The following is a 27,290-nucleotide window of genomic DNA, read 5'->3' on the forward strand; positions in this document are numbered from 1 at the left end:
AATGGAGAGAATACAAACTGAGTTTTCTTTAAATGAAACCAAAGGATGCACAGAACCTTTGTCAGTGCTAATAACCAAGTATCCTCTAACTGACCTGAGAATCCAAAGATTTCTGGAACCTCAGTCATTAACCCAATCCTCAATATTCATATATCTTACAGAGAGTATTCTGAGGAATTTTAGTAAATAGGACAAATCTCTGATGTGTGCCCACTGACATCTGTAAGCATTGCAATGTTACATTTGTATTAACTGTCTCATTATTTTCACATGTCTATCTTCTAGTAGAACAGCCTACTGAAGAAATGACTTACAGAGGACCATCTTTGTCAATATTGAATGACACATGGGAGTTCATCTACAATTCGTGTGAACCTATTTTCATACGAAGCTCGATTTTCTTCCAAATGTATATTTAGCAATAGACCTCGCTACCCAGTTCAGTCCTGGCACAGCCAAGGCACACATTGCATTGGAGAAGGAGAAACTGATTTTTTTTTCTGTTTTACACCCACTAGAATGCATTAATGAATTAATTAGTTTTGACTATCTCTATTTTCAAATTGTGTAAATACATGAAAGAAAAATAGAGCAAATAAAGACATGATCTTGATCAGTTTTATAAGAAAATACCTGTTATTGAAGTTTATTAGCAATCATCATCAAGAACACTTTAATAAATAAAAAGTTAAAATTATCACGTAAACAATAAACCTAAAACATAGGAGCATTGTTTGGAAAGAAAAATTATCTTAAAAAGGTGGGAATGGGGAGGGGGTGAGGGAACGAAGAAAGACAGGAGACAGTAGACCATGTAAGGCCATCTACAGTGGTCAGAAAACGATTAAAACGTGTAAACCATATGTAGAAGAAGAGCGGAAAAGAAACTCAGTCCAAGGTAACCAAGTCTGATCATTCCGATCTGTCCGACCCTACAGAGTAGCTGTGGGAGATTTCATCCATTGACATGATGAAGTGTACAAGCAATGTTAATTAGTAACACCTTGTTAATCAGTTATACTAATTAACGAATAAATAAGCAATGTAACTACAATATAACACAGCAAAATCAAAAACATAACAAGTACACAATATCTGAAATGTCCATGTCCGTGTGGAACTTAGCAGGTCAATGGCACACCTGTTACCTATTAGCACCATTAATGCACTTGGCTCTCTGTAGCCTTTAACCTGTTGTGTAGTAGAAAAGTCAGCAGATCTTGGTTGCTAACCTTGCGATATCACTCTACCAAGCTTTACATCGCAAGACTAAAAGCTAAATCAAAAGTTAGGTCCGGATATTAGACTTTTTATGACTTTTACGACCTGCAGTAAAATGGTTTGTGATATGGATTGTTATCACTTTGATAACTGTTGATCGATACTATCTTAAGTCAGAAAATGTTATTGACTGGCTACTAACCCTGGATTGGTATTTGACTTTAATTTGAGAAAGTTGGTGAACGGGCAAAAGAAGTGTTAGATGAGCAGTCTGCATCCGCAGCATTTATGGACAATTAAAAATTGTGGAAAATACTGAGTGTCCTAAGAAGGAGAAAACGAATGCACAATAGCATCACGATAGCAGCTGCAAGATCAACATCCCAGTGATTGTAGTAAAATGCCACTGGTTTGGATATTAGAAAAAAAGGAAGGGTTGCACTCAGTCACAAATTTTCAACACAGGGTGCTACTGAGCATGGGTCAGCAAACCCCAAGGGATCCATATCAGTGAAAAACTTCCAGTTTGATGATCTCAGCCAAGGGGGCAGAGTGTGGACAAAGCCAGCTGCTACCGGACCCAAGCGGTGCTGGAAAAAGATAAGTTAAATCGCCTTTTTAACCGGAGGTGAAGGGGTGCCGGGTGCTAAGCGGCTATTTAAACCTATAGGGTCAGGAGTACATGTCTGTATTCCTGACACAATAGTGTTCATTTAAGACAAAACCATTAAAGAACTTAATTTTATAAGCATGTTTCTGTGGATTTGCCATGTATTTAATGTTCATAATGGAAGACTTCTTAAATTAGGAACTCTCCAGTACAATCAACCCCTGGTAAAGCTACATATTTTCATTGCAATGTATTGTCGTTTAACTGTTTTAGTAGCAAATTGCTTGAAATGAGGAAGCTGCAAGAATAGCAGAGAGATGTGGAAATGCTTTTTTAAGAGAATACATAAACACAGCGTTCTGAAGACAGGGATATTGACTTTATAAAAGTGTGAACATTATAAAAGAAATAGTTCCTGGAAGCCCTAGAACTCTCAATAGAAACTGAACTACAGTCACCTTGGGATCAATAGGAAGTGTTCTTTTGTCATCCAAGGCAGCTCTCCACAAATTCTGAAAACTAAACCAAATCTCATTGTACTTGGTTTATGGTGTATACAATCCCTTATGACTTTTACACTACAAATCCTAGACAGGAGACTTTCCCATCATTTTAAACGTTGGTCATATAGATTTTTATTACTATAACTTGCAGAGCAAAGGATTTTCGATATATGTTCATAAGGACTGGCATGTTGGGTTACATATGGATATGTACAGTAGGAATAAAAGAATATTATAATTGCTGGCAAAGAGGAATCGGAATTAAAGGACCACTATAGGCACCCAGACCACTTCAGGCAACAACAGCTGATGTTGAACAATTTACCAACCCGGCAATAGTAATTATATCCGAAATATTTAAAAAGAGTTTTCAATGTATTACAAATCAGTGTTTAGTTAAAGGACCACTATAGGCACCCAGACCACTTCAGCTCAATGAAGTGGTCTTTCACATAGTCTTTCATTATACGAATGGGCTCCATGGCATAGCTATCTGGGGTAACACTGCTCACATAGGGAAAGTACAGAATGACCCGGCTTTCGGGTCTTTGCAGGGGAAAATCAAGCATTTCAACACGGGGCCATAGTCACAGGGCAGGAGGCTGGCAATCAGTCTTCTCCAATGCCCAGTGGCGAGGCTGGTTCCGCCACACATAGCAGTTTCAGAGAAACTGCTATGTTTACCTATGGGTTAATCCAGCCTCTAATGGCTGTCTCATTGACAGCCGCTAGAGGCGCTTCCGCCTGTGATATTCACAGTGAGAAGACGCCAGCGTCCAAAAGAAAGCATTCAAAATGCTTTCCTATGAGACTGGCTGAATGTGCACGTGGCTCTTGCCGCGCATGCGCATTCAGCCGATGACGGAAGAAGAGGGAGGAAATTCTCCAGCACCGAGGGAGCCCGGCGCTGGAGAAAGGTAAGTGTTTAACCCCTTCCTCTCCATCCAGCCTGGCGGGGGCACCCTCAGGGCACTATAGTGCCAGGAAAACGAGTATGTTTTCCTGGCTTTATAGTGGTCCTTTAACGTGCTACTACAGAAGGTAGCAAACACAAGTACCTTGTTTATCCCACAAAAACAAGCTGATAAATTAATTGTCCTCTCCGTTACCACAAACATCATTCTATAAATTGCTGCTTCCTGGATTGTGTCCACGTTAGGAAGTATAATCAGTATTAACACATTGAGGTGATTACCCTGTATGTTGTAAGAATGGTTTGCTACCTGTTTGAACCATAATTCATGCGTTCCGTCTTTGATGTTCTTTAGCGATATAAAGGATTGAAGAGTAAGAATTTTTTATATGGTCAGTTTAATTTGTCTGCGTAATTCCATGATGCTACCAATTGTCATGGACTGTGACCAGATTAGGTAGAACATCATAATTTATGAAACACGTTTTCATGTTTACAACCACCAGACGATACCTTTTCAGAAAATCCAGCACAGGACCACTCCATTCCACCACTCGAGCAAACTTTTCTTCATATACTTCTCGCTGCAAAAGCTGTACAAAAAACTCCAAGAAACGAGACTTCTTCCTGAATTTCAGAACTGTATCAAAATTAGAAGATGTAATGTATTATGTTCTCAATATCTCAATATCTGTACAAAATGTGGAATGGGCATGCGATAACATATTGCTAATTGCTTTTTCAGCTTAATCTTAACGATAGATAACACTTAAAACAGTACCCAATGTAGCCCAGTTTACAGCCAGAAAAATCTATTAAAGAGAATCTCCCACACACAATTTAAATAGGTTATGATGGCCTTGATAAAGTTGAAATATATATCTTAAAATCCATACAGAAAATTTAGCTGCCTTTCCAAGACACATCAGAAGAAAATTGCCAATTCCATCACTAATGTACCTACAACATTACCAATCAGGGTCACTGATAAATAGCCAGCATTGGGTTTAAATGACACTAGCATCAATCTAAAGTTGTTGAAGCAAGCCCACACCAATTCAAACCGTATATTTAAACATAAACTAGGCAAGAGTGACATCTTTTGGCCAATCAAGCTAACTAATACCCTGAATTGTCCTGATATTTTTGTGCAGTACTTGCTGTATAGACGACTTCACTTGTAAATAATGGTATTCAAAAGATTAGTAAACTATTTGAGTCAGATGAAAATCTTCAAAACAAACAGCAGTTTATACTAATGAATAATTATGAACTAGAGTTTAAATAAATACATGTAAAATATATAAAGTAAATATATGCACAAGGGAAGACAAATATTGAGATACCGGCATCAATTAACTTATACGGTAACCTCAGTAATTGTGGGGAATGTTGATAGAAGGAAAACTCAATAGACATATTATTATCAAGTACAAGAGAGAAATGCCTGTCAAAATATAGCGAGTTTATTCAATAAACTAGTGACTGACAGTAAGTGGAAAACTGAATTGCAAAATTTAGCCAACAACAGCTGATGTTTAACAATTTACCAACCCGGCAATAGTAATTGTATCCGAAATATTTAAAAAGAGTTTTCAATGTATTACAAATCAGTGTTTAGTTAAAGGACCACTATAGGCACCCAGACCACTTCAGCTCAATAAAGTGGTCTGGGTGCCAGGTCCCTCTAGGGTTAACCCTGACTGCTGTAAACATAGAAGTTTCAGAGAAACTGCTATGTTTACATATGGGTTAATCCAGCCTCTAGTGGCTGTCATTTACAGCTGCTAGAGGCGCTTCCACGCTTCTCACTGTGATTTTTACAGTGAGAAGATGCCAGCGTCCATAGGAAAGCATTGAGAAATGCTTTCCTATGGACTGACTGAATGCGTGCATGGCTCTTGCCGTGCATGCGCATTCAGCCAATGACGTCCAAAGGAGGAGAAGAGTCCCCAGCGCAGAGGGAACCCGGCGCTGGAGAAAGGTAAGTGTTTAACCCCTTCCTCCAACTTCAACCCGGTGGGAGGGGGGCCATGAGCGTGGGGGCACCCTCAGAGCACTATAGTGCCAGGAAAACGAGTTTGTTTTCCTGGCACTATAGTGGTCCTTTAATCAACTCTATTATGGCTAATGTCTTAAACTGACAGGGTTTTAATTATAGGTGTAGCTAAGAGGTAAGTACATCTCCCTAGAAGCTTTTGTTAACCCTTAATCATAGTGGAAAGTGATTCAATGCTCAGAGAAGAGTTTACCACTATAAGACTAATATTTCAGTGAGGAAGTTGTAACTTGACTGTCAGGTAACTTCGTCAGGTAACAAACTGTCTTTCTATTTCATGCAGTGATTAGAAATTGTGTTTTATATGTATTTTTCAAATGTGACTATTTATTATTTTCCCATAGATATTAAAGGTAAACTCCAGTGCCAGGAAAACAATCTGTTTTCCTGGCACTGCAGGTCCCCTCTGCCTCCCAACCCTCAATCCCCGGTTGCTGAAGGGGTGAAAACCCCTTCAGTTACTTACAAGAGGCAGTGACGATGTGCCACGTTGCTTCTTCTCCCTCCGCCGCCGCTCCATTACGTCGGCCGGTGGGGAAATGAGCGACGCTGATGTGAGGACGTCCAGCAACGCTCAAAGGTTTTCTGTGCTGTGGACAAGGAAGTGCCCTTTAGTGGCTGTCTACTAGACAGCAACTAGAGGTGGAGTTAACCCTGCAATGTAATTATTGCAGTTTATAAAAAACTGCAATAATTACACTTGCAGGGTTAAGAGTAGTGGGAGTTGGCACCCAGACCACTCCAATGAGCAGAAGTGGTCAGGGTGCCTGGAGTGTCCCTTAAAGATTTTAAAAATCCCTATACAAAAAGACGGCATGACAAGAGGAAGATAATGGTGGTGTTTCACCCCATCGTCACTTACCTTTCTCTAGTGGGGGGAGAGATCGGTGATACAATCAGTGTAAAATGGTAAAAGGCTCTGGTGCAAAACACAAGGATGTCTAAAAGTTACATCCCCATATTTTCTATAACTTCTATGATACTTTGTCAGTTGGGGATCTACCAATTGTCCATCCTTGCAGGGCTGTATTTGAGAGCTGTGTTTGAGTGTTTGGATGTAACCATGTTTTTGTATGGAGTATGTGTGTGTGCAAGTAGAGGTGTTTGGCATATGTATGCAGTTGTTTGTTTGTATGTACTATTGCCAATTGAAACCAGTGGTGTATTTATGTGTAGTATTTACATTTGACTGCAGGCATGTGTTTGTGTGTAGTGTTGGCGTTTAAATGCTGGAATGTTTGCACATATACACATACACTGCCACACACATACTGCTACAGATATACATAAACAATGAAACACACATATACATACATTGACAAGTATACTCACTGACAAATACAAACACACACATCATAATTTCCATATTTTAGCTACCCTCCTTTTCCCATGCATTTTGGCTGCAGGAGGGTGGCTTTCCTGGGTTCCAGTGGGATCTGGCTGAGGCTGATGGGAATTTGGGGACTAGCTCTTCTATTCATCCTATTGCTAAAAGAGCTAAAGATTACCCTTTTTGAATATCTAAATGCACCATGTGAGGGAATTGTTTTCCTTGCAGGATTCTCTGAATTGATCCACATAAAAATGCCCGATGATAATTTACTATATATGTGACCACTTGCCTCCTGAATCCCTTGACCAGTGATGTTGCCATAAATACTGTAACACAATTTTCGCAAAGTACTACATGAAATGCTTAACGCTGATGATGGGGCTCTGGGGACACATTGAAATAGAGCAGAAAGCTATATCGGTTAAAAGAAATGTAAGCACTTGTGTTCCTGTTCGTTAAAACTTTTACAGGATCACTCTTTACCCTGCTGTCAATATATTGATTATATTTTCTGCACTCCCTTTAATTACCTTTAATGTAAACGCAATTATAAGAAACCAGGTATGTTTAATGGAGCAATGGCTCTGAATTACCAAATAGATAACGTTCACACGCTCTCTTTTTTTCTTTCTTCTCCCCACCTCTCTGACTTCTGCTAGCCTGCATGTTCCTCTGAACTTACTTCTTCTCAACACCATAGTCTGACAGGGGCCTGGTGGCACTGTTAAAGGGTCACGGTGCCCAAATAGGCTCCTGATCAGACATTAACCCTTCTTCAGTACTTTTCTTCGGATGTGGCTAGAGCTCAAGCGAGAAAATATATAGTACAATATCGTCTATAACCAGTATTCAGTATAAAAAGAATATAGGGATTATACTCACAAGTCAAGAGCCAACTTATAGGCTCAATTGATGCACAATGTGTAGTTCAGGACTACACTCCTTTAAGAGCAGGAACTAGTAGCCCAGGTGATTTTTAAAAAATATATTTATTTATTAAGCATTAAGATCTAAAAATGTAATGGCCAATTACAATATATAAGAACCAATATACTTAAACAGGTAAATAACATAAAATATCTATGTATATAAATTCACTGGGCATAAAGGTGATACTAATTTGCAATTTCCCAGGACGCGTTTCGCCAACACAATGTCGGCTTCCTCAGCTAGGTGCAAAAGTTTTTCACCTAGCTGAGGAAGCCGACATTGTGTTGGCGAAACGCGTCCTGGGAAATTGCAAATTAGTATCACCTTTATGCCCAGTGAATTTATACACATAGATATTTTATGTTATTTACCTGTTTAAGTATATTGGTTCTTATATATTGTAATTGGCCATTACATTTTTAGATCTTAATGCTTAATAAATAAATATATTTGTTAAAAATCACCTGGGCTACTGGTTCCTGCTCTTAAAGGAGTGTAGTCCTGAACTACACATTGTGCATCAATTGAGCCTATAAGTTGGCTCTTGACTTGTGAGTATAATCCCTATATTCTTTTTATACTGAATACTGGTTATAGACGATATTGTACTATATATTTTCTCGCTTGAGCTCTAGCCACATCCGAAGAAAAGTACTGAAGAAGGGTTAAGGTCGCCTTTACGGACCTGAAAGCGTGTACTCCTGAGCTTGGCTATAAGCTCAACTAAATGTGAGTGGTTCTATATATAAGTTTACAATCTATTCATGGAAACACAGAGTTGCACTATGAAGATTTAATTTGTTTTTCAGAACATTTGGGTACCAAACTCCATCCACCCCACGACCTTTTGGGAAGGGAATACTCCTAAAAGTGTGGACTATATTTGAGCATTGTATGTAGCGCTTCACCTTTCTTTTTTTGGTATTTGTAATTTGTGTATATGGGAAGGTACATTTGGTGATACAGCGGCTACTAGATATATCAAGGTTCTGTCAAAAGCGCCAGTATATTTTTTTTTTCCTGATCAGACATATTCAACAGGCAGCGCTAAGTACGTGGGCGATCCCCGCTTGCTAGTCCCTGTGCGGCCACACTAGCTGTAACGGTGGTAATTCCAGCACTGCAAGTCCTGCTCTTTGTCCATGGCCGTCTATATTATGAATAGGACCCTGGGCAAAGCATTTTCTTGGCCCCCCTTAGGCCTTGCCCCTCCCCCCTCCAATTACGTCCAACCCCCAATCACACTAACAGACTTTCTGACACATACACACACAGACAGATATAATAAAACATTCGCAGATACATACTGACACACATACACTGACACACAAATATATACTTATATACATTCAGACATACTGACACACACACATACATACATACAAACACACACACACACAGACACATACACTGACAGATATACTGAAACACACACAGACACATACACTGACAGATGTATTGACACACACACAGACATTCTGACACACACAGACATACTGACACACACAGACATACTAACATACACACCGACAGGCATGCTGACACACACACACACACACACACACACACACACACTGACATACACACAGACATACTGCTTACACATGCTTACCGGATGGCCCTTAGTGCATGGGCCACCCGGGGGGGCCTCCTTAGTTGGCGGACCAGTGCGGCTCTGTGCAGCCGCACCGCCGGGTACATGGGGGCTGCGCAAATCGCGGGGCCCACAGGGCAGCTGCTCTGGGGCCCCCCAGGAGCAACTGGGCCCGGGGCAGCTGCCACGTTTGCCCCGCGGTAAAGACGGCCCTGTCTTTGTCAGTTGTGTAATCTTTTAAAAACTGAGATATTAAAGGGTTACTCCAACCAAAAAACTGTGTCCCCCCCTACACACCCAAAAATAAATAAATAAGAGCTTAAACATACATTTTTTACAGTGCTAGGCCAAGTACTCTCCTCAGCCCGATCTTCCTCCTATGACGTCACTTCTTATTAGTGGATAGGGGAGGGAGGTCAGCAAGGGCCAATTGATGGGATGACAGTGGTGGGAGCAGAAAGGGGCCATACTGCAATCGGCTGTCTGGCACCAACATGTCATACGGGCTGGCTTCAGATGTCAACTTTGCCCAAAATTGATATTAACCAGCCTGGAATTCTAGTGGCTGTCTGAGGTGGGGTTACACCTCCGGCAACAGAGGGGTAAAACTCTGTATGTGCAGCGTTTCATGGGAAACAAGACTGCACATACAGACTCCAGGCACCATGACCACTTCAAATCACTTTAGTAACCCTTTAACCCCTTAAGGACCAAACTTCTGGAATAAAAGGGAATCATGACATGTCACGTGTCCTTAAGGGGTTAAGGGGTTAAATGATATCCAAATATCCTCTCTTTGTATTACAGTAAGTACTCAGTGGACATCGTGATTGGTAATAATTTTCTCTCTATTGTACTCCTCTGCACATTTAAAAATGGTGAAAATAAATTTGCACATATATATTATTATATATTAAATTTATATTCTATCCAGATATACGGTCTGAAACCCCCCAATTGGGTATGTCAGCTTCTCTGAGGAGTGAACAGATATTCAGCCATAATATTTGATGAGATATTGGAAAGGATCTTGAATCTGTTTTTTTTTTATACTGAACCGCTATATATTCTAGATATTATTACTAGACATATAAATCAATAAAGGTTCCCAGAGGGTTCTACGTTTTCTGGTCTGAGAACAATGAACTCATTTCCTTCTGGAAGCATTTGGATTCTGAATAATGTCATCCTACATTAGCAATCAGCATGTAAAAGATTTAGATGGTCAGTGTAAATGGGATAACAATAGAGAACTTGAATTAGACACAGAGCCATGTAAAAAGCAGACCCAGTTTAATATACCAATAAATAGATCTAGGAGACTTTTTAGGTATAAAAATAATGCATTTAATTTCAATCTCATCATCAATATTTTACCTTCTCTGTAAGCTTTAGTTGCTGGCCAACACGAAACTACTGAGTGGAGCAATAATGGATCTTCTTCACCTGTTAGCTCTATTTCATCTGCTGCAGAATTAGAGAATAGATTTTATTAATGAAAAGCAGTGAGAGAGAGAGTCTTAAGTAATGTAATTTTAGCACAGATTCAGTGATATAGTTTGTTGCTTTTTTTTGACTTTGTTAAATGTCAATGACTGACCAGGAGCTAAGAGGGAGACGCCCATCTTATCAATGTCTGGATTCTTACATTTCATTTTATTAAAAGTTTTCGATATGCCTACAGAAAGAGGGTACAAGCTTACAGTTGCATCAACAGCATACAATATACAGGGAGTGCAGAATTATTAGGCAAATTAGTATTTTGACCACATCATCCTCTTTATGCATGTTGTCTTACTCCAAGCTGTATAGGCTCGAAAGCCTACTACCAATTAAGCATATTAGGTGATGTGCATCTCTGTAATGAGAATGGGTGTGGTCTAATGACATCAACACCCTATATCAGGTGTGCATAATTATTAGGCAACTTCCTTTCCTTTGGCAAAATGGGTCAAAAGAAGGACTTGACAGGCTCAGAAAAGTCATAAATAGTGAGATATCTTGCAGAGGGATGCAGCACTCTTAAAATTGCAAAGCTTCTGAAGCGTGATCATCGAACAAGCAAGCGTTTCATTCAAAATAGTCAAGGCCATATTTCAGAGCTGCAACATCACTGGAGTGCCCAAAAGCACAAGGTGTGCAATACTCAGAGACATGGCCAAGGTAAGAAAGGCTGAAAGACGACCACCACTGAACAAGACACACAAGCTGAAACGTCAAGACTGGGCCAAGAAATATCTCAAGACTGATTTTTCTAAGGTTTTATGGACTGATGAAATGAGAGTGAGTCTTGATGGGCCAGATGGATGGATTGGCAAAGGGCAGAGAGCTCCAGTCCGACTCAGACGCCAGCAAGGTGGAGGTGGAGTACTGGTTTGGGCTGGTATAATTAAAGATGAGCTTGTGGGGCCTTTTCGGGTTGAGGATGGAGTCAAGCTCAACTCCCAGTCCTACTGCCAGTTTCTGGAAGACACCTTCTTCAAGCAGTGGTACAGGAAGAAGTCTGCATCCTTCAAGAAAAACATGATTTTCATGCAGGACAATGCTCAATCACACGCGTCCAAGTACTCCACAGCGTGGCTGGCAAGAAAGGGTATAAAAGAAGAAAATCTAATGACATGGCCTCCTTGTTCACCAGATCTGAATCCCATTGAGAACCTGTGGTTCATCATCAAATGTGAGATTTACAAGGAGGGAAAACAGTACACCTCTCTGAACAGTGTCTGGGAGGCTGTGGTTGCTGCTGCACGCAATGTTGATGGTGAACAGATCAAAACACTGACAGAATCCATGGATGGCAGGCTTTTGAGTGTCCTTGCAAAGAAAGGTGGCTATATTGGTCACTGATTTGTTTTTGTTATGTTTTTGAATGTCAGAAATGTATATTTGTGAATGTTGAGATGTTATATTGGTTTCACTGGTAAAAATAAATAATTGAAATGGGTATATATTTGTTTTTTGTTAAGTTGCCTAATAATTATGCACAGTAATAGTCACCTGCACACACAGATATCCCCCTAAAATAGCTATAACTAAAAACAAACTAAAAACTACTTCCAAAAATATTCAGCTTTGATATTAATGAGTTTTTTGGGTTCATTGAGAACATGGTTGTTGTTCAATAATAAAATTAATCCTCAAAAATACAACTTGCCTAATAATTCTGCACTCCCTGTATTTTTCGAGTTAATGCTATCTTTGGTTTTGTAATTCTAATACAAAAATCGTGAAAATCGTCAAACAAAAACATTAGCAAGGAAAAGAGCAGGGAGTGCAGGAAAAAAGGGGGGAAGGGAGGGTGCAGACTATTAATTTGGTTGTGAAGCAATCATGTTGTTACAGGTGGGTCTGCAAGGGTTGCAATACAGGGTTGGAAGGCGCTCAATTAGTGAATAGCCAGATTTTCCCTGTCATGTTTGTGTCTGAATGAGGGGGTGGAGGTTTGATGGAAAAGGTAAGTGGCTGGAAGCAATCGTGGTGGGGTATCAGAGAACTTGATGGTGCAATGCTTCTCCAGCAGGGTACTATGTCCTGGTATTCCAACTATATGTGAAGGAGAGTATGCAAGTATCTCCCACACCTCCAGCACTGACCATATAGTTCAAGGTGTGTAGCCTGGAGACATTCTGGTGTCATGTACCACCAAGAGAGGACTTTATAAGATGATTCTTGGGTCTTGCTGGCTATGGGTTACGGCACAGTGGTGGACTAGGTTACAAATCTTGTGCCATTGGACCACAGTAACAATCTCTACAAATGGCTACTTCCTATTCCGAGAAAAAGGATGGATGAGGATGCCCCTGTTGCTGTTGAAGGTTGGTATATAGGTATGTGATGCCATGGGAAAAGGGGTATGTGTCTAGGGTCCAGACATAGAAGCTAAAAAGGTGTAGTTAAGTTCTTGGGTGATTTTGGCAATGTAATCACGTATTTGCGCGTATCAAAATTGGACCATAAAGTTAGAGGTTGGTTGGTCAAGGAGTTTGGCAAAAAGAAGAATCTTGTCATTTGTGAAGGACATTTGCATTGAAAAAGGGCGTGTGCCCGAAACGTTTGCCTGTCTTTAATGTCCTTCAAATAAATTCTTAACAGTACATTGTTGCACACTACAACTGGAAGCGCAGACCTAATTTTTTCCATTTGTTCTATGTTCACCTGTGACTTTATGATGAAATCTCTGTGGTAAAATGCATGTCAGTCCCCTCAACCCATCACGTAGTGCAAATTCTGGATTGTGAGTGAGGGGTAAGAGTAGCAAGGAGAATGAGCATGGTCCCAATTTGGTGACCTGTGAGTACAATATCATCATTGTGGCCTTAATGAAAGGCTCTGAGGAGAACATTGGTCTGCAGATGAGAGTACTCAACCATAGCAAAACAGAAAGTGGTCTACACACTTGGTGTGGCTCGATGGATTTACAAGGTTTCTGTACTCCATCTTTAGTCCAGTCAACTACATGAAGTAATTGACTAGCGTGGAAGTTAAGCTTGAGGTCAGGGATTGCCAAACCTCCCCTGACGGTTGGCAGTGTCAGCTGCGAGAATCTTTGTCTATGTTTGGTGCCCTTCCATATAAAATTAATTAATAGGGTGCATAATGAGTTAAAGAATGCTGAAGGTATGTTAATTGGGAGGGTTGGAAAAGATACAGGATTCGCTGCGATATATTCATTTTAGTAACCACCATGTGCCCCAGCCAGTGGTGTTGAGCATGTGAATAAAATTTGCATGATAGAGACATGTCAAGTCCTTGGTAAGCCAGGTACCCAGGCATTTAATGGCCAGATAGCTTTATTGGAACGGGAAACTGACAGATTGATCATTGTGCCGCCTTGGTAAGTTAATATCCAGATAAGTGGATTTCGAAAAATAGATTTGACAATTCACCATATGATTTAAATTCTTACATTGAATTTTTCCATCTCACAAATAAATATTTGTTACAGATAGAGATAAGCAAACATCAAAATATAAAGTATGGGAAATGTCAGTTCCCCTTTATACGGCCCAGGACATGTGTTGACAAAATAACATATCAGTATGCACTGAGCCGATTGGTTGATCAATTGCAAAATCTTTGTAACTTTGTAACTAGTGAAAATAGAAACTAACTCTTGATAAATGTCAGAAGGCAGGCTAAAATATATTATTAAAATTGTATTAAAACTGTATTTGTTGTATTCTTATATGTCTTCAAAAATAAACAATAATCAAACAGCTTCACAAGGAAGAATAAATTGACGATTTAATTATTAGGTCTGTGATCAAGAGGGGATAAAGGGTCTGCACATTACACAATTAGCATCATTGGTAATTTACTTGCATGTATGAGGTGGGACCAGCCACCCAGGGACGCCCATTGACTGTGTGCTAATGTAGCAAATGAGTACGGGTTGAGATGCATGCACAGTTTGCCTCCTTTCAGCAGACCTCAGGTGACAGAGCTGCTCTGACAAGCAGTTCGAACAACTGTTCACAAAACGTGCTTCACACGACGAAATTGCGTGATATGATAATCCTGCATTGGTTTCTCTCTTTTTTCAAGTATGTTTTAGAGCAGAGATCTGACCCTCCAGATGCTGCAGAACTACAACTCCCATGATGCTTTTGATGAACTAGATAGCCAGAGAATAATGGGAGTTTGAGTTCAGGAGCATCTGAAGGGCCAGAATTTGGGGAACCCTGTTTTAGGGTATAGTTGCTATGTTTACTCATCCAAATAGAAGTAATGCTATTAAGATGACTTTAAATATGTGGCCTCACAAATAAGAGAGTATTTTTAAATTACAATTTTATCTAAGTACTTCTCCAACAGGCAATCATAACATCGTACGCTGTGTCAGCAAGTTCTTTCCACCAGAAAAGACTTCTTAATTGTTTTATTAACACTGGAATCATTATTGGTGCTGCAAATAAACATGTATTTTATTACGTGAGCTCAATTTAATTAGTTTGCAGTAACAAACAAAAGAAAGTATGAAATGAAGCCATGATTTACTGTAAATCAAAAGGATGACTTCAAACAGGTTTAATCAAAATTATTCAACCCCCATTGAAAATCGGGTTTATTGTCAATATTTACAGACTTTCAGCTGTTTGCAATGAACAGATCAAACAAAAGCAATTGAAATAGCTCAACACAACGAATGCTTCAAGTGGTTTCCCCAAATTCAACTGAAAATGCAACTTCTAATGAGTTCTCCAGTCTCAAAATTATTCAACCCCCTGAATAGAATCCCTCACAACAGCACAAATATGCAAAACACGTGTTGTCTCAAGCACACCTGATGCAATTTATCCAGGGTAGTGAACGAGTAAGGGAAGTAAACCAGTCTTGGAACCCTTATTCTTTTGCATTGTGTTCCCTCAGGGACACCCTCAACCTCAAGTCCAACCAGAGGGAATAAACAAGAAAAATAGAAGACTAAGCCTTTTTTTTTTAATTGGATATCTCCTGTTGTATTTTAGATCACTAAGCTCCCTTTGATTTAAAAAAAAATTAATAAATAAAATTTGCTGTAATAATCGATGTAATCTAGTGCTGAGACAGTCTCCTCACTGTGGCTCAGTCTTCCTTCAGTGGAAGTATCGATCCTGGTGAGTTTTGTCCAATCAGTTGCTTCTCACAAAGAGTTCACACAGCGCATGCGTGGCATCGGCCTGTCCAGTGCTTCTCACAGAGAGGCATTGAATTCAATGCTTATCATAGAGAGGAATGCACAAAGTATCTGGCATTAGCACACATTGCATGCAGACAGTGGACGCCAAACAGATCTAAAAATATACAGATTTTTTAGTGTCTGTGTGATGGCCACTAGTAGGTTATATTGCAAAATGTATACAATGTCGTTTCTCAGAAATTGCGCTGGCTTCACTGAGAGAGCACTTCCTGTAAGTCCGGTGTTCTATCATTCTGCTATACCTGTCAGATTTCTATACCCATGTCACTTCGGGGGAGGGGAATCAGCTGGATCCTGTGCTGCACATGCGTGCTCGCACTCCTGCTACGCCTCCACAGCCAGGTCCTGGAAGGTAAGTAAAACTAGTTTTACACTTTCATTATAGTTAGTGCATTCACTAAGCTTAGGCACATTTAGGGTTAAGTGAGGGTTCAAATTAGGGTTAGGTAAGTTATTTTAACCTCTCTCACACTCTATTCTTACCTTAACCCTTGGGGTAAGGGTTAAAATAAAGATTAAAAAAGCACAATTTAGTGATATTCCCCTAATGTGAAATATCACTAAATCTAAACAAGCCCCTAATCCTAACCCTAATTTGAACCCTAACATTAACCCTAAATGTCCCATGTCCTAAGCTGTAGAAATTGTTGATTTTTTCGAAATGGTAAATGTATATCGGTAAGTTATCGGCTATCGGTCTACACGTTCACAGACTATCAGTATCGGCTCTAAAAAAAATATCGGTCGATCCCTAATATATACATAAATATATACATAAATTGGAAACTTTTATATATACACACACACACAGAGTCTGTGTATACATGAATGTGTTTGTGTATACGAATGTATGTGTATTACATATGCGTCAGTATGTATATATGAAAGTATGTGTATATACACATTTGTGTATGTGTGTGTATGTGTGTACACATGAATGTAAGTACATGTGAATATAAATGTGCATATACTGTATGTAAATGTGCAGGTGTATAAAAATGTCAGAATGTGCATGTTATTTCACTAACAAAAGTAGGTTGGGCATAGTGCAGAGGGAGACCCAATTTCTGTTTTTTGCAGGGCAACAAGGTGCATAAAAATAAATTTCCATCCCAGGTGCCATGTAACCTATCTGTGTGATGACCAGAAAATGCATGGCAGTCCCTATGACAATAAGAATATCAATGAGCATTTACTGCATATATTTTTTTTTTAGGTCTCTAAATATACCACATTATGTAAAGATAAGATGAAGGTGATAGTGACATGTCTTATGACATGCCAGTTCTGTAATGTTAAAGAATTTTCCAAGGCCTGGTCCTGAAGGGGTTAAGAAATCGAACATAAATAAGTGACATTGCATTTGTGATGAAAAGATCACTCTAGTCATTCGACTAATAAAATTATGCCAATTACCATCTAAGTAGGTAATTAGGTAATATACCACTTAAACACAGCATTAATATGTATACACATGAGCGAGTCCATCACACATTGGCGTCACGCATCTGCCTCATCACAGAGCAATGCACACGCACAATGCTGAAAAATCAACAGGATAATGCAGTATTGAATTATTGGAAAATATTTCCATTATAACTAGCCAAAATGATAGCATTAAGCAGCCATTGTGTAAGTATATCAAGGTATATGGGGCTTCATGCTATGCCAGATTAAAGGAAATAAAAGGAAATGATTAACAAACTCTACCCAACACAAAAGTGAAGATGTTAACCTCACAAAAAATTTTTTTGCACAAATAGTGAACTTGGTTCAAAGACAAATCTTCAAAGGAACGTATGAAACCTCCAGAAATCTACATTCCTACTCATTCCTACAATCTACAACCTACTCAAACAACAAGCCATGTTTTCAGATAGCTACTTAAAATATAATGATGTAAACAGCTCTCACCTACCAGGAAAAATGTCCAAATTGTCCTCCTTGTTTTATATCATCTAACCTGACCTTAGTGCAGCTTTAATCCAGGGACCTGAAGAAGGTTCTGAACTCATCCAGCTCTTCAGTGAGGGCAAGTGTGGTTTGGGAATATAACAAACATGTCCTACAGTCTTCCAAGGAACTGGTCAAGTCCACAAAAACCTGCAATATTTTCACCTGATCTGAGTTTTAGAGGGGACCTGAAATCAACTGAGCAGAGACCATGAGTTGCAAGTACTATTGGGTGGGTTTAGTAATAATGACCCAGGTGTCTTCGTGTTATCCCTTCATTCATAATACAGAGCTTGGGGGCCCCTTCTTCCATACTGTGCAGGGTCTATAAGGCTTGAAGTACAATGCTGTGTACAGTAGCAGCTGTGGGCGAAGATGTGATTTCTGGTGCATATCAAGAGATGTAAGTACACAATAAACCATCAATGCCCTTTAATATAAAGATGTAAGTTTTTAGTGAGGCAACTGTGATAACTGTATGGGGGCATCATTCCCACTTTAAACCAACATTTACATTCTGTAGTATTTTGGTCATCTGTGTTTCCTAAACTAGCAGATTCCTTAGGCATACCCACGAGGTGTCCATCTGACAATTTTCATTTATGCTGTTGTATCATTTAAAAAGGTATTTTATGAAACTGCCATTTGAGTTAAACTTTATATTTTTGGGGGGCGGGGCCGGGCCGCTGAGCGGTCGCAGGACAGCTCAGCTCCTGCAAACAGGGCCACAAATAGCCCACAAATAGCCAACAAATCACACTTTTGGGGAGAAATCCCGGCAATTTCCTGCGACCCTCGATGTACCCGGGCTGCCCGAGCCGAGGAGAGGCTTGCAGTTTTAGTCCCTCGGAGGATGGGGCCCGCTGCACCAGGCGGGACCTATGCTGGCGGTGAGTGAAGCGCTATCCCGCCCGACGAGCCCGACACGCGTGAAGAGCCGGCGGACCCGGTCCTGCTTCCCCCTCCACTGGACCGGGAGGTGATCCCGGTCCAAACAAAACCAAGCCAGACTCCACAACTCTCGGAGACACCGCTGTCGTTTAGCCTGCGACCCGCACACAAGATGGCGGAGACCATGTGAGTACAACAGGCAACCTCGAGCACAGGCCTACCAACAGCCTTCATTTATCCCTGCACACGGGGTAGTGCCACACGGAGGCCCTCACACCCGGAGATACCCCTGGCATCTGACACCCACCAATTGCCACACCTGTGGATGCCACTGTCAAGAGGCCCGCTCACTCTTCTTCTGAGCTGGGCGCTCACAGGGAGGGATCCCCCCCCCACAGCCTGCCATACACCCAGGGAGAAGCTTGGGACCCAGCGGAACCCTGGGCCCACGGACCTGATGATGGGCCCAATGGCAAAAGGCAAGAGCACCTACACAGGCCTCAGGCCGAAGACCAGCGGCCCTCGACCGCAGAGCAGCCACCACAGGGAACGTGGCGTTGCAACACCCGCCCACAGCGACCGCCAGTGGACTCGGGGCGCAGTAACTCCAGAACCCAGTGGCGACCGAGCCTACGGCAAGTCAACACAGGCCTCCAGACCAGCCTAGGCCTAGAGAGATACCTTCACCATAGCCTGCTATGAGGCAAGCCACTGAAGCCCAGCGACGGACACACACCGCACGCACATCGGCGGGCTGATACTGAAGACCTGCAAGCCAGGAACCGGCATGGGCCAAAAGGGACTGTTCTGTGGACTCATAGTACCTTTTCTCTTTACGTCTCACTGCAAGGACTCTCACCAACTCACGCTCTGGTTAACCAGAATATGCCATCCCTCATTGGTAATGAGTGGGCTACTATAAAGAAGCCTGCTACCATTTCTGTCTCCCTGCTTAATGCATGGTATACTGTTGTCTATGTTGAAGAGTTGCTGTTGCTAGCTAGCCTAACGTGATCTTACATATTAGCATGTCTTTAATTCGAATGTAACCTATAGTTGTACTTTAACCCTGTCTCCCACTACCAAGCATGTACAGCTCTGACTTGGCGACAGTTCAGAGAGCATATTATCTGCTAACCGCACTTTGTATGTATGACTGCTGGACCAGGCTGACTGCGAATATACATCTTGCATATTATAAATCACAAACGTCTGACATATCTAGCTACCTGATAATGGCACATTCACGTAGTTTAGCCGGAAACTTGCATGGAATTTCATGTTTACTAGTAGCCGACACTGCATACTCTTATATGCCCTGATATACCACCTACTGTATTATCTATAGCGTGACATCACTACTTAGATCAGCAGTCACCGTAAAGCATGTACACCTATCACTCCCACATAGTCACGCAGACCCAGACCAACGTTTACACCTTAAAGCGAGGACACTCTATGTAAATGTTAAGCTACTGTTCTTAATCGATTGATATCCATCTGTAATATCTACTCAAAAAAAAAAAGTGCTTTGTCTACTACCCAATGTAACAAACGTTTTGAAACCTACGTATGGAATGCCGTTGGGGCACCATATGTAAGCATGTAACTACTATAAGCACTGCAAAAATAAAGATTTACAAAAAAAACTTTATATTTTCTGTGTATGTAGGAAAGGCGCAACACAAAATGATACAAAATGATATTGAATTCTTTATACCTCCCACTTTCAATATTTAGCAAAGGATGAACAAAAAAAACATATATAGATAGAGATAATTAAAGTTTTTGGTATCTCACCCCCTGTTATGAAACAAGAGCGGAGGTCTTCCTCCTTAACAGCTTTATTTGATCCTCTATATTAAAAATCTTATTATAAATGCTCTTTGAGATGTTGTTTCTTATTTTGTCCTCGTATAAAATGCTATTAAATAAATTGAGTTAAATTAATTTAGTACAACTGTGCCAGTTATTGTCAGGCTTTTCAAAGGTCTGCGATTTTCTTGTGAATTCGGAAATATAAATGTTAATCCCAGATTAGCAATTGAGAGACAAAATTATTTAGTTTTACATTTATTTTAGAATACTAATAATATAAATTTGTTGTAATCATTATTATAATTTGATTAATTTCATTAAGCTTCCATTTTGATCGGGGCTTAGTATGGCAGTGGTTAATAAACAGTGCAGAAAGAATAGATTTAAAGGTTATTGTGTGTGAATTGTCTGTAATTAAACGTGTGTAAAACGTGTGAATTGTCTGTAATTCATAGTGAATTCAAACTGGTTTTAAACTATTTGTCTCAAAATAGTCAAATTGTAAAAATGTTTCCCTGTGAGCTATGTTTTTCACTTTGGCTATTTGTGCCTAAAAATGTAAATTCACGGGGGGCGGGGCCAAGCCAGCAAGCGGAGCAGACGCATGAAAGCTGAGCTCCTGCTTTACTAACCGATTATCTATGAATACTCGCCAAAATCGAGAGATACACTGAACCGGGATCCGCTACCTGAATACAGGAGGACCTGGTGATAAGCCTGACACTTTACCCAAGCGCTCTGGTGATCGGGAGCCCACGATGGCTAGCCGTGGCCTGCAGTCGAAGGAGACGGGGAGAGACGTCTGCTCTCCCAGTCCACAGACCGGAGCCGTGGACCGGTGGGGGTTATCCCGGTCCAACCCCGAGAAGACACACACGGGCAGAGATCCTGACGAGAAAGGCATGCGAGCAGCGAGACGAGGCGCGGTCCGGCAATATGGCCGCCGCCACGTGCGCTCAGGCCGTGGAAATACCTGACCTCATGGACAAGCTAGAGTCCATACTGGCAAAGTTCTGGCAGAAAATGGCAACCAAGGCACGACACGCGGAGGCACACAGGCAGACTAAAAGCCTTCTGAAGGTACCGCCATCAATTTTACCATGCAGAAGTAAATGTCCTCCTACAAAGAGAGCCAGAAAATGGCGCCTGACCAGACTGGGCTCCCGGCGGGCCCGCACACCCAAGCGACAGACCCTGCCAAAGATGGGGCACCGTCGGGAAAAACGCCCTGAACGACCCAGCCCACGAACCTGGCAAACTGAGGGGACCCTCCAGACTCCACATCTAGCCCAACGACGGGAACGGGCATTGTCGAAGGGACCCAGGTGGCACCCTCCGAGTCTCCTCCAGCCACGCCACACGGACTTAACGCTACCCTCGAACATGCCACTGGACAAGCTCCAAGCGTCATTACGGGACACTGTAACACCCCAGCAGGGCGTCGGCTGATCCCGGCGAGGAATGGACGAACCCAATTTTGCAAGTCATGTGGTCGGCAATGGTCTCTACTGTTTTCGTTTTATGTAGTCTCATTTTATTTAGCACAGTTAAAAATTGCAATGTACTAGGGGCAAGTAGCACACAGGGTGAGAATAGCCTCTCGGGAACCCCAGGGTAAAATGGAAATGTGAAAACGCCCTAAGCGCACTCAACCCTCCGAACCCTAACACACTATTAACCCTAGCTATCCAGTTTACCTGACTTATGGGCTCATACAAATCTAGTAATGTGACTCACAAGGGCTTCGATTAAGCTTAACCCTGCCTGCCTTAACTACCCTACCTCTCAAAGGAGTGATGCAATCCACACAGTTAAACACCCAAGCTATACAACATGGTACTCACAGTCTTTAACACAGCCCGTGTGTGAGTTTTCTCAATTTATCTCTTATGTTTAGCCTATGTTTTTAAGCATGTTGCTAGTGTATAGGCAAAGTCCATATTCATGTACTAAATAACGTATCTCACAACTGCTGATGTACACAATCTATATGCAACAAACAAACGTATGCATCTTGTCTTTTACCAAAAATTGTGCAACTGAATATTGTCATGACCATGTCTGCATTATTGCACCTGTGCCTGCTGTCGTGGCACCGCAGGCCTGTTTGTAAACCTTATTGCACCAAAAATAAAGAATTAAAAAAATACAAAATTTAAATTCACAATGAATTTGTTTGAATTCCCAACAATTCACCCCTTACCCTTAGATAGGGGGCCATTTCTATTTTTTTTCACTGTGCTTCATTATTGCTCTGTGTTCAGTTTAAAAATTCCTTAGTAGGGATGATATTGCCATAAAACGATTATCATCTTAGTTATCTCACTTAACAAGAACAGTTGCAAATAGTATTGCACACTTTTATCATAATGCAGATATTTTGGTTGTGACCGCATTACAGATTCCTGTCTAAGCATTTTATTAAAAAAAATATTGAAGTTACTTCCAGTCTCATGCCATTAAAGGCTAAATCTATCCTAATTTTTTTTATATAATTTAATGACTAGACTGTTAACTGACTTAATTAATTTATCATATGCTTCAGCAACCAACTTGCATAATTAGCCGATTAAGATGCATATCTCATTGATTTAGTTATACACTTGTTAATTTAATTGCCACAAGTTTGGCTAATTACATTTAGGAGAGTCCCCATAGTTTGATACTGTCCTTTGTTAAATAGTATGTAAGGAATGAAATTCAGGTATAGCGTAGCAGTAATTAATGCTTTTATTTTTGTATTAAGTACTTGTTTTAAATCAATGTGTTCTTTATTGGTTTTCTGAAGGAAAAGGAAAATTGCTGTTTTTGGGGGATTAACAACTCATTAATTATGATAACAAAATACAGTTATGTTTTTATGGTAATGTAGTTAAAGATGCATTTTTTTAATTTAAATAATATAATACATTTATCTTGATGACATATCTAGAATAAAACAATATGAGAGATTTTTCGTTAAACCTCGGGTTAGCTTGCTGCAGACATTGCAACTGATTGATTATTACAAACTCTGTTTTCCAATAGCTATGGAAATGTGATGTTATCAGGTGAAAGAAAAGCTGCCCATAGTCAAAATGCCAAGAGTACTGATATTCACCATTACCTGGAAATATACAATACTGTATGACACCCAATCACAGAGTATAATTTGTTACAGGAAGGCTATTGTATAAAAAAAAAACAACAATTGATGTTCTTTGACGATTACTAGATAGTAACTACAACAACAAAAAATATACTAAAAATTGTATTCACCTACTCGATGTACTGAGTCTGTTCAGAGCTATTCCTATTACCTACAAACGTATTCTGAAAACTCTTCCTGCATCTTTACACCTCATATCCACCTATGGTTGGTAGCAAATAAATGGACACCCCCTCAACTGTGAAACAACTACAGTATCCATCAACCACCATGTTTCCCTTGCACTCAAGCTTGTTGATAAGTGTGCAAGGCTTCTTGATGTCATGGCACATAGACATAAAATAAATGCCCCGGGAGATATGGTTGTCTCCAATGCTCAGCTTTCCAACTCAGTCCCCTGGTACAGCAGAGACCAAGGAAATGGTCAAGCAGACCATGGATATGTAGTCATCTTTTTTGGGATATTTGATAAATAAAAGTAAAAGGTTAACACCAGTAACCTGGTAAGATGATGCAACAGTATTAAGGGTCGAGGATGACAAATCTGGACATGGAATGTAGCTGAAGGTACCTCTGGCTTTCAGAAAACCAGGTGTCTCAATAAGACTGTTGGCAACCAGCATGATCCTAATAAAGTCAGCACCGGTAGGCACCACACAAGCCATCAATCTCTACCTGATGGGTGGTTGGATCCTTCCATCATGGGTGATCCATTTCTCTATTTTCCCAAACCCTGATCAGTCTATTTAATTCTAACTATATTCCTTCTATATAGATATGACTATAGGAGGAGTTAAATGGTCTGAAATGGTCTATCTTATCTCAAATCTCTTCTGTCTTTTGTTATTTTTCACATATTGTTTCACTTTTTCTTTCTTGAATTCAGAAAATATTCTTGATGACATATTTTTGAAATCCATCCTAAACATCACAACATACCTAATATTATCTATCTCTGTTATAACGGAATAAAACGGAATAAGAATAATTCATGTTTGAGGCATGGACCTAAAACTTGAAAAAATACATAAAGACTAATTTACCGGTGTTTAGTAAATTTCTAGGGTGTCTGCCCAGTGCAAATTTAAATTAATAGGCAGGAATAAAATTGAGTTGATGTGATAGAGTTACAGATCCTGTATTTCTTTTTTTTTTTTTAATTCTTTATTTTTGGTGTGCACAAAAGTAACAATACGCCTTGGTGCGCCACAACAGTGACATCAGGGTACATTAATGGACATTTGCGTTACAGGTTGTGGTAATCGAGTGTCAGGCACATTTTTTAGTTAGAAATAACAGAATTGCAATAGTTTAGGTGCTTGATTAGCGTAAACATTTGATTGTTCAATGCAATTGGAAATTATAAACACATTTAGTTCGGTAGCTTAAGATTAGTGTTCATGTTGAGTGTCATCGTTTCAGTTTCTCGATATTGATTTGGTTATGCTTATCTATGCTTAAGAGAGGGACATGCATTTTATACTATGACAGCTGGTCTAAATCAGCATAACATATAAGTTCCGGTAAGGGAAAACCGCGCTTTGGGTTTGCAATTGACCTAGGAAGCTTAACCTAGTTGGCAGACTAGCAAAGGCTCTTCCATGTTAGGGATTGGCATGAGCCGGTAATGGGCAAAGAGAAGCCTGTCGTTCCAGCCTGACTAACATGTAAGCACATTGATAATTAGATGTATAGCCAAATAATAGAAAACAGAGACAGTAATGTCATTTAAACTTAAAAGCATATTGTCCACTATAACTAGGTGCAGTGTCATATATCAACCTTGACTTAGAGAGATACTGCTAGGTTCCCTAGTGAGGGGAGTGCTGCTTCTTCCAGGTACTGCTTACCCTATGCCTAACAGTGGCATCCGGTCTGCCCCAGGTAACAAGATCGTAACTTCGAGCCCCCCACCCTGAGTCCCATGGCAGTCCCTATTGCCTACATCCCATGTCACGGCTCTATGTGCATGCTTGACTTGTTGCCGGGGATGAGTGTGGGGCTTCACACGTGCCAGAGTATGTGCCTTCTGAGGTGCTCGTGGAGGTAAGTCCTTTCGTGGGTGTGAGTCGTGGTATGTGGGCGACCCCTCTTGAGCTGTAGTGCTAATCGCTCCCAGACTCCTGCCGGGTCCGGTCCTCGGGAGTGGTGTTGCTGCGGAGGTTCCTGCTTTTGTCTCTCTCCCTGCCGTGTTGCGCCTGGGTCTCGCCTGTGTGATCGTGGCGTGGCTGTATCTCGCTGTGGGTCTGGGTTGGGCTTTGTCACTTGGAGAGGTGCCCTCGAGTGTCATCGGGATCGGGCCACGGTAAGCCGGGGGCTTCTCTGGGCTAGAGGACGTCGGGCTGGCTTCAGCGTTGAGCAGGCCTTGCGCCTGGGTGGAGGTACTTTAGCCTCCGTTGTCGTTGGGCTTTCGCGTTTTGCATGAGAGGTTGGTCGGTATGCCTGGAGTTTCGTGCGGAGCCAGAATGCCTGCCATAATTTTTCAAAGGCAGTCTCCAAGGGCTCTTTTTCTTGATTACCCCTTAGACCATCCGCTATCTTTGGTGACCATGCGGTTCAAGGGTCGTTACTCCGTCTTGTCGACCTTGCTGAGGTGAGGTGGCACTCAGAGGGGACCGGGATATCCCCCGCCGGTCCAAGGGGGGGGGGGGGGGAACAGGGCTGTGCAGACTCTTTTGGCCGCCTGGAGTCCGGGGTCGGGAGATCGGCCGTCTCCCCAAGCACCCTGACCGTCGACCATAATAGGCTGCGAGCTGAGGCTCCATGTGCTTCCATCGGGTCACCCAAATTCAAGTTTAGGGAGTAGTTGAGTGTAGTGAGGGTGCTCCCCTGGTTGCCTAGGGCCGAGTTTCTCAGGTTTTGCCGCAGTTTTTTTAGCTTTTTTAGTGTAGTTTAACAGGAGCTAGTAGCAAACACGTCTGCCCATCTTGGCTGTCAGGCCCCGCCCCTCTAAAGATCCTGTATTTCAAACCAGACGTTAGATTAAAATAAGTTATTGTCGCCAAAAGTAAGAAAATGTTAATGTGTTTTCAGAAAAGTACGTGTATACAATAGAGCATAATATAAGACTTTTAAAAACAGAAGGAAAATAAAGACGACTTTATTTATTTATTTATTTTAAATTAATGGGAGGGGAAACAAGTCCAAGTTTTTTCTGCAGCCCAATCCTCCTTCTGTGATGCCCACTGCAGTGTAAGAGAAGTCACTGAGACAAGGGCATAGGAGGAGTCAGGATAGCACAAAAGGTGGTGCTCCAACATTGGATGTCCGTTGCAACATGCGATGCATACTGACAGCACATATCTTCTACACATGGAATTCACAGAAGCAGCCAGGAACTCACATTAGAAGCAAGTAAATTCAATAGGTAGCTCATCAACTGCTGGCCAAACTACATTCCCCATGATTCTTAGTCAACATTTGCATGGAAACATGTTGCGTGAGCATGACAATGTTTGCTCAACAAAATAAAAGTAACTTATTGGACAGCCCTGAGACAGTAATAAAAAACACCACTTACATGGGTTAGTGAGGTTCAGGAGGTTTTGTTCCAGCACTGCCAACTGTTCATTGACTTTTTCACCAATAAGAACTTTCTTTTTTTGACCTTTTTTTGGACCCTTCACAAATATGATAAA

General features: G+C 41.0%; 1 protein-coding gene across 1 annotated transcript in view; it reads right to left on the bottom strand.

Moving 5' to 3' along the window:
• CFAP54 (cilia and flagella associated protein 54) overlaps positions 1 to 27,290 on the bottom strand; it is a 311,984-nt gene that overhangs the window by 157,777 nt on the left and 126,917 nt on the right. The window contains exons 29-31 of the mRNA XM_063446144.1: positions 27,173 to 27,272; positions 10,541 to 10,630; positions 3,761 to 3,887 (exon numbers count right to left, since the gene is read on the bottom strand). Of these exons, the coding sequence (XP_063302214.1) occupies positions 3,761 to 3,887; positions 10,541 to 10,630; positions 27,173 to 27,272 (317 nt within the window). The remainder of the gene's footprint in view (positions 1 to 3,760; positions 3,888 to 10,540; positions 10,631 to 27,172; positions 27,273 to 27,290) is intronic.

Source organism: Pelobates fuscus, chromosome 3 (assembly GCF_036172605.1).
Source record: "Pelobates fuscus isolate aPelFus1 chromosome 3, aPelFus1.pri, whole genome shotgun sequence".
Classification (NCBI taxonomy): domain Eukaryota; kingdom Metazoa; phylum Chordata; class Amphibia; order Anura; family Pelobatidae; genus Pelobates; species Pelobates fuscus.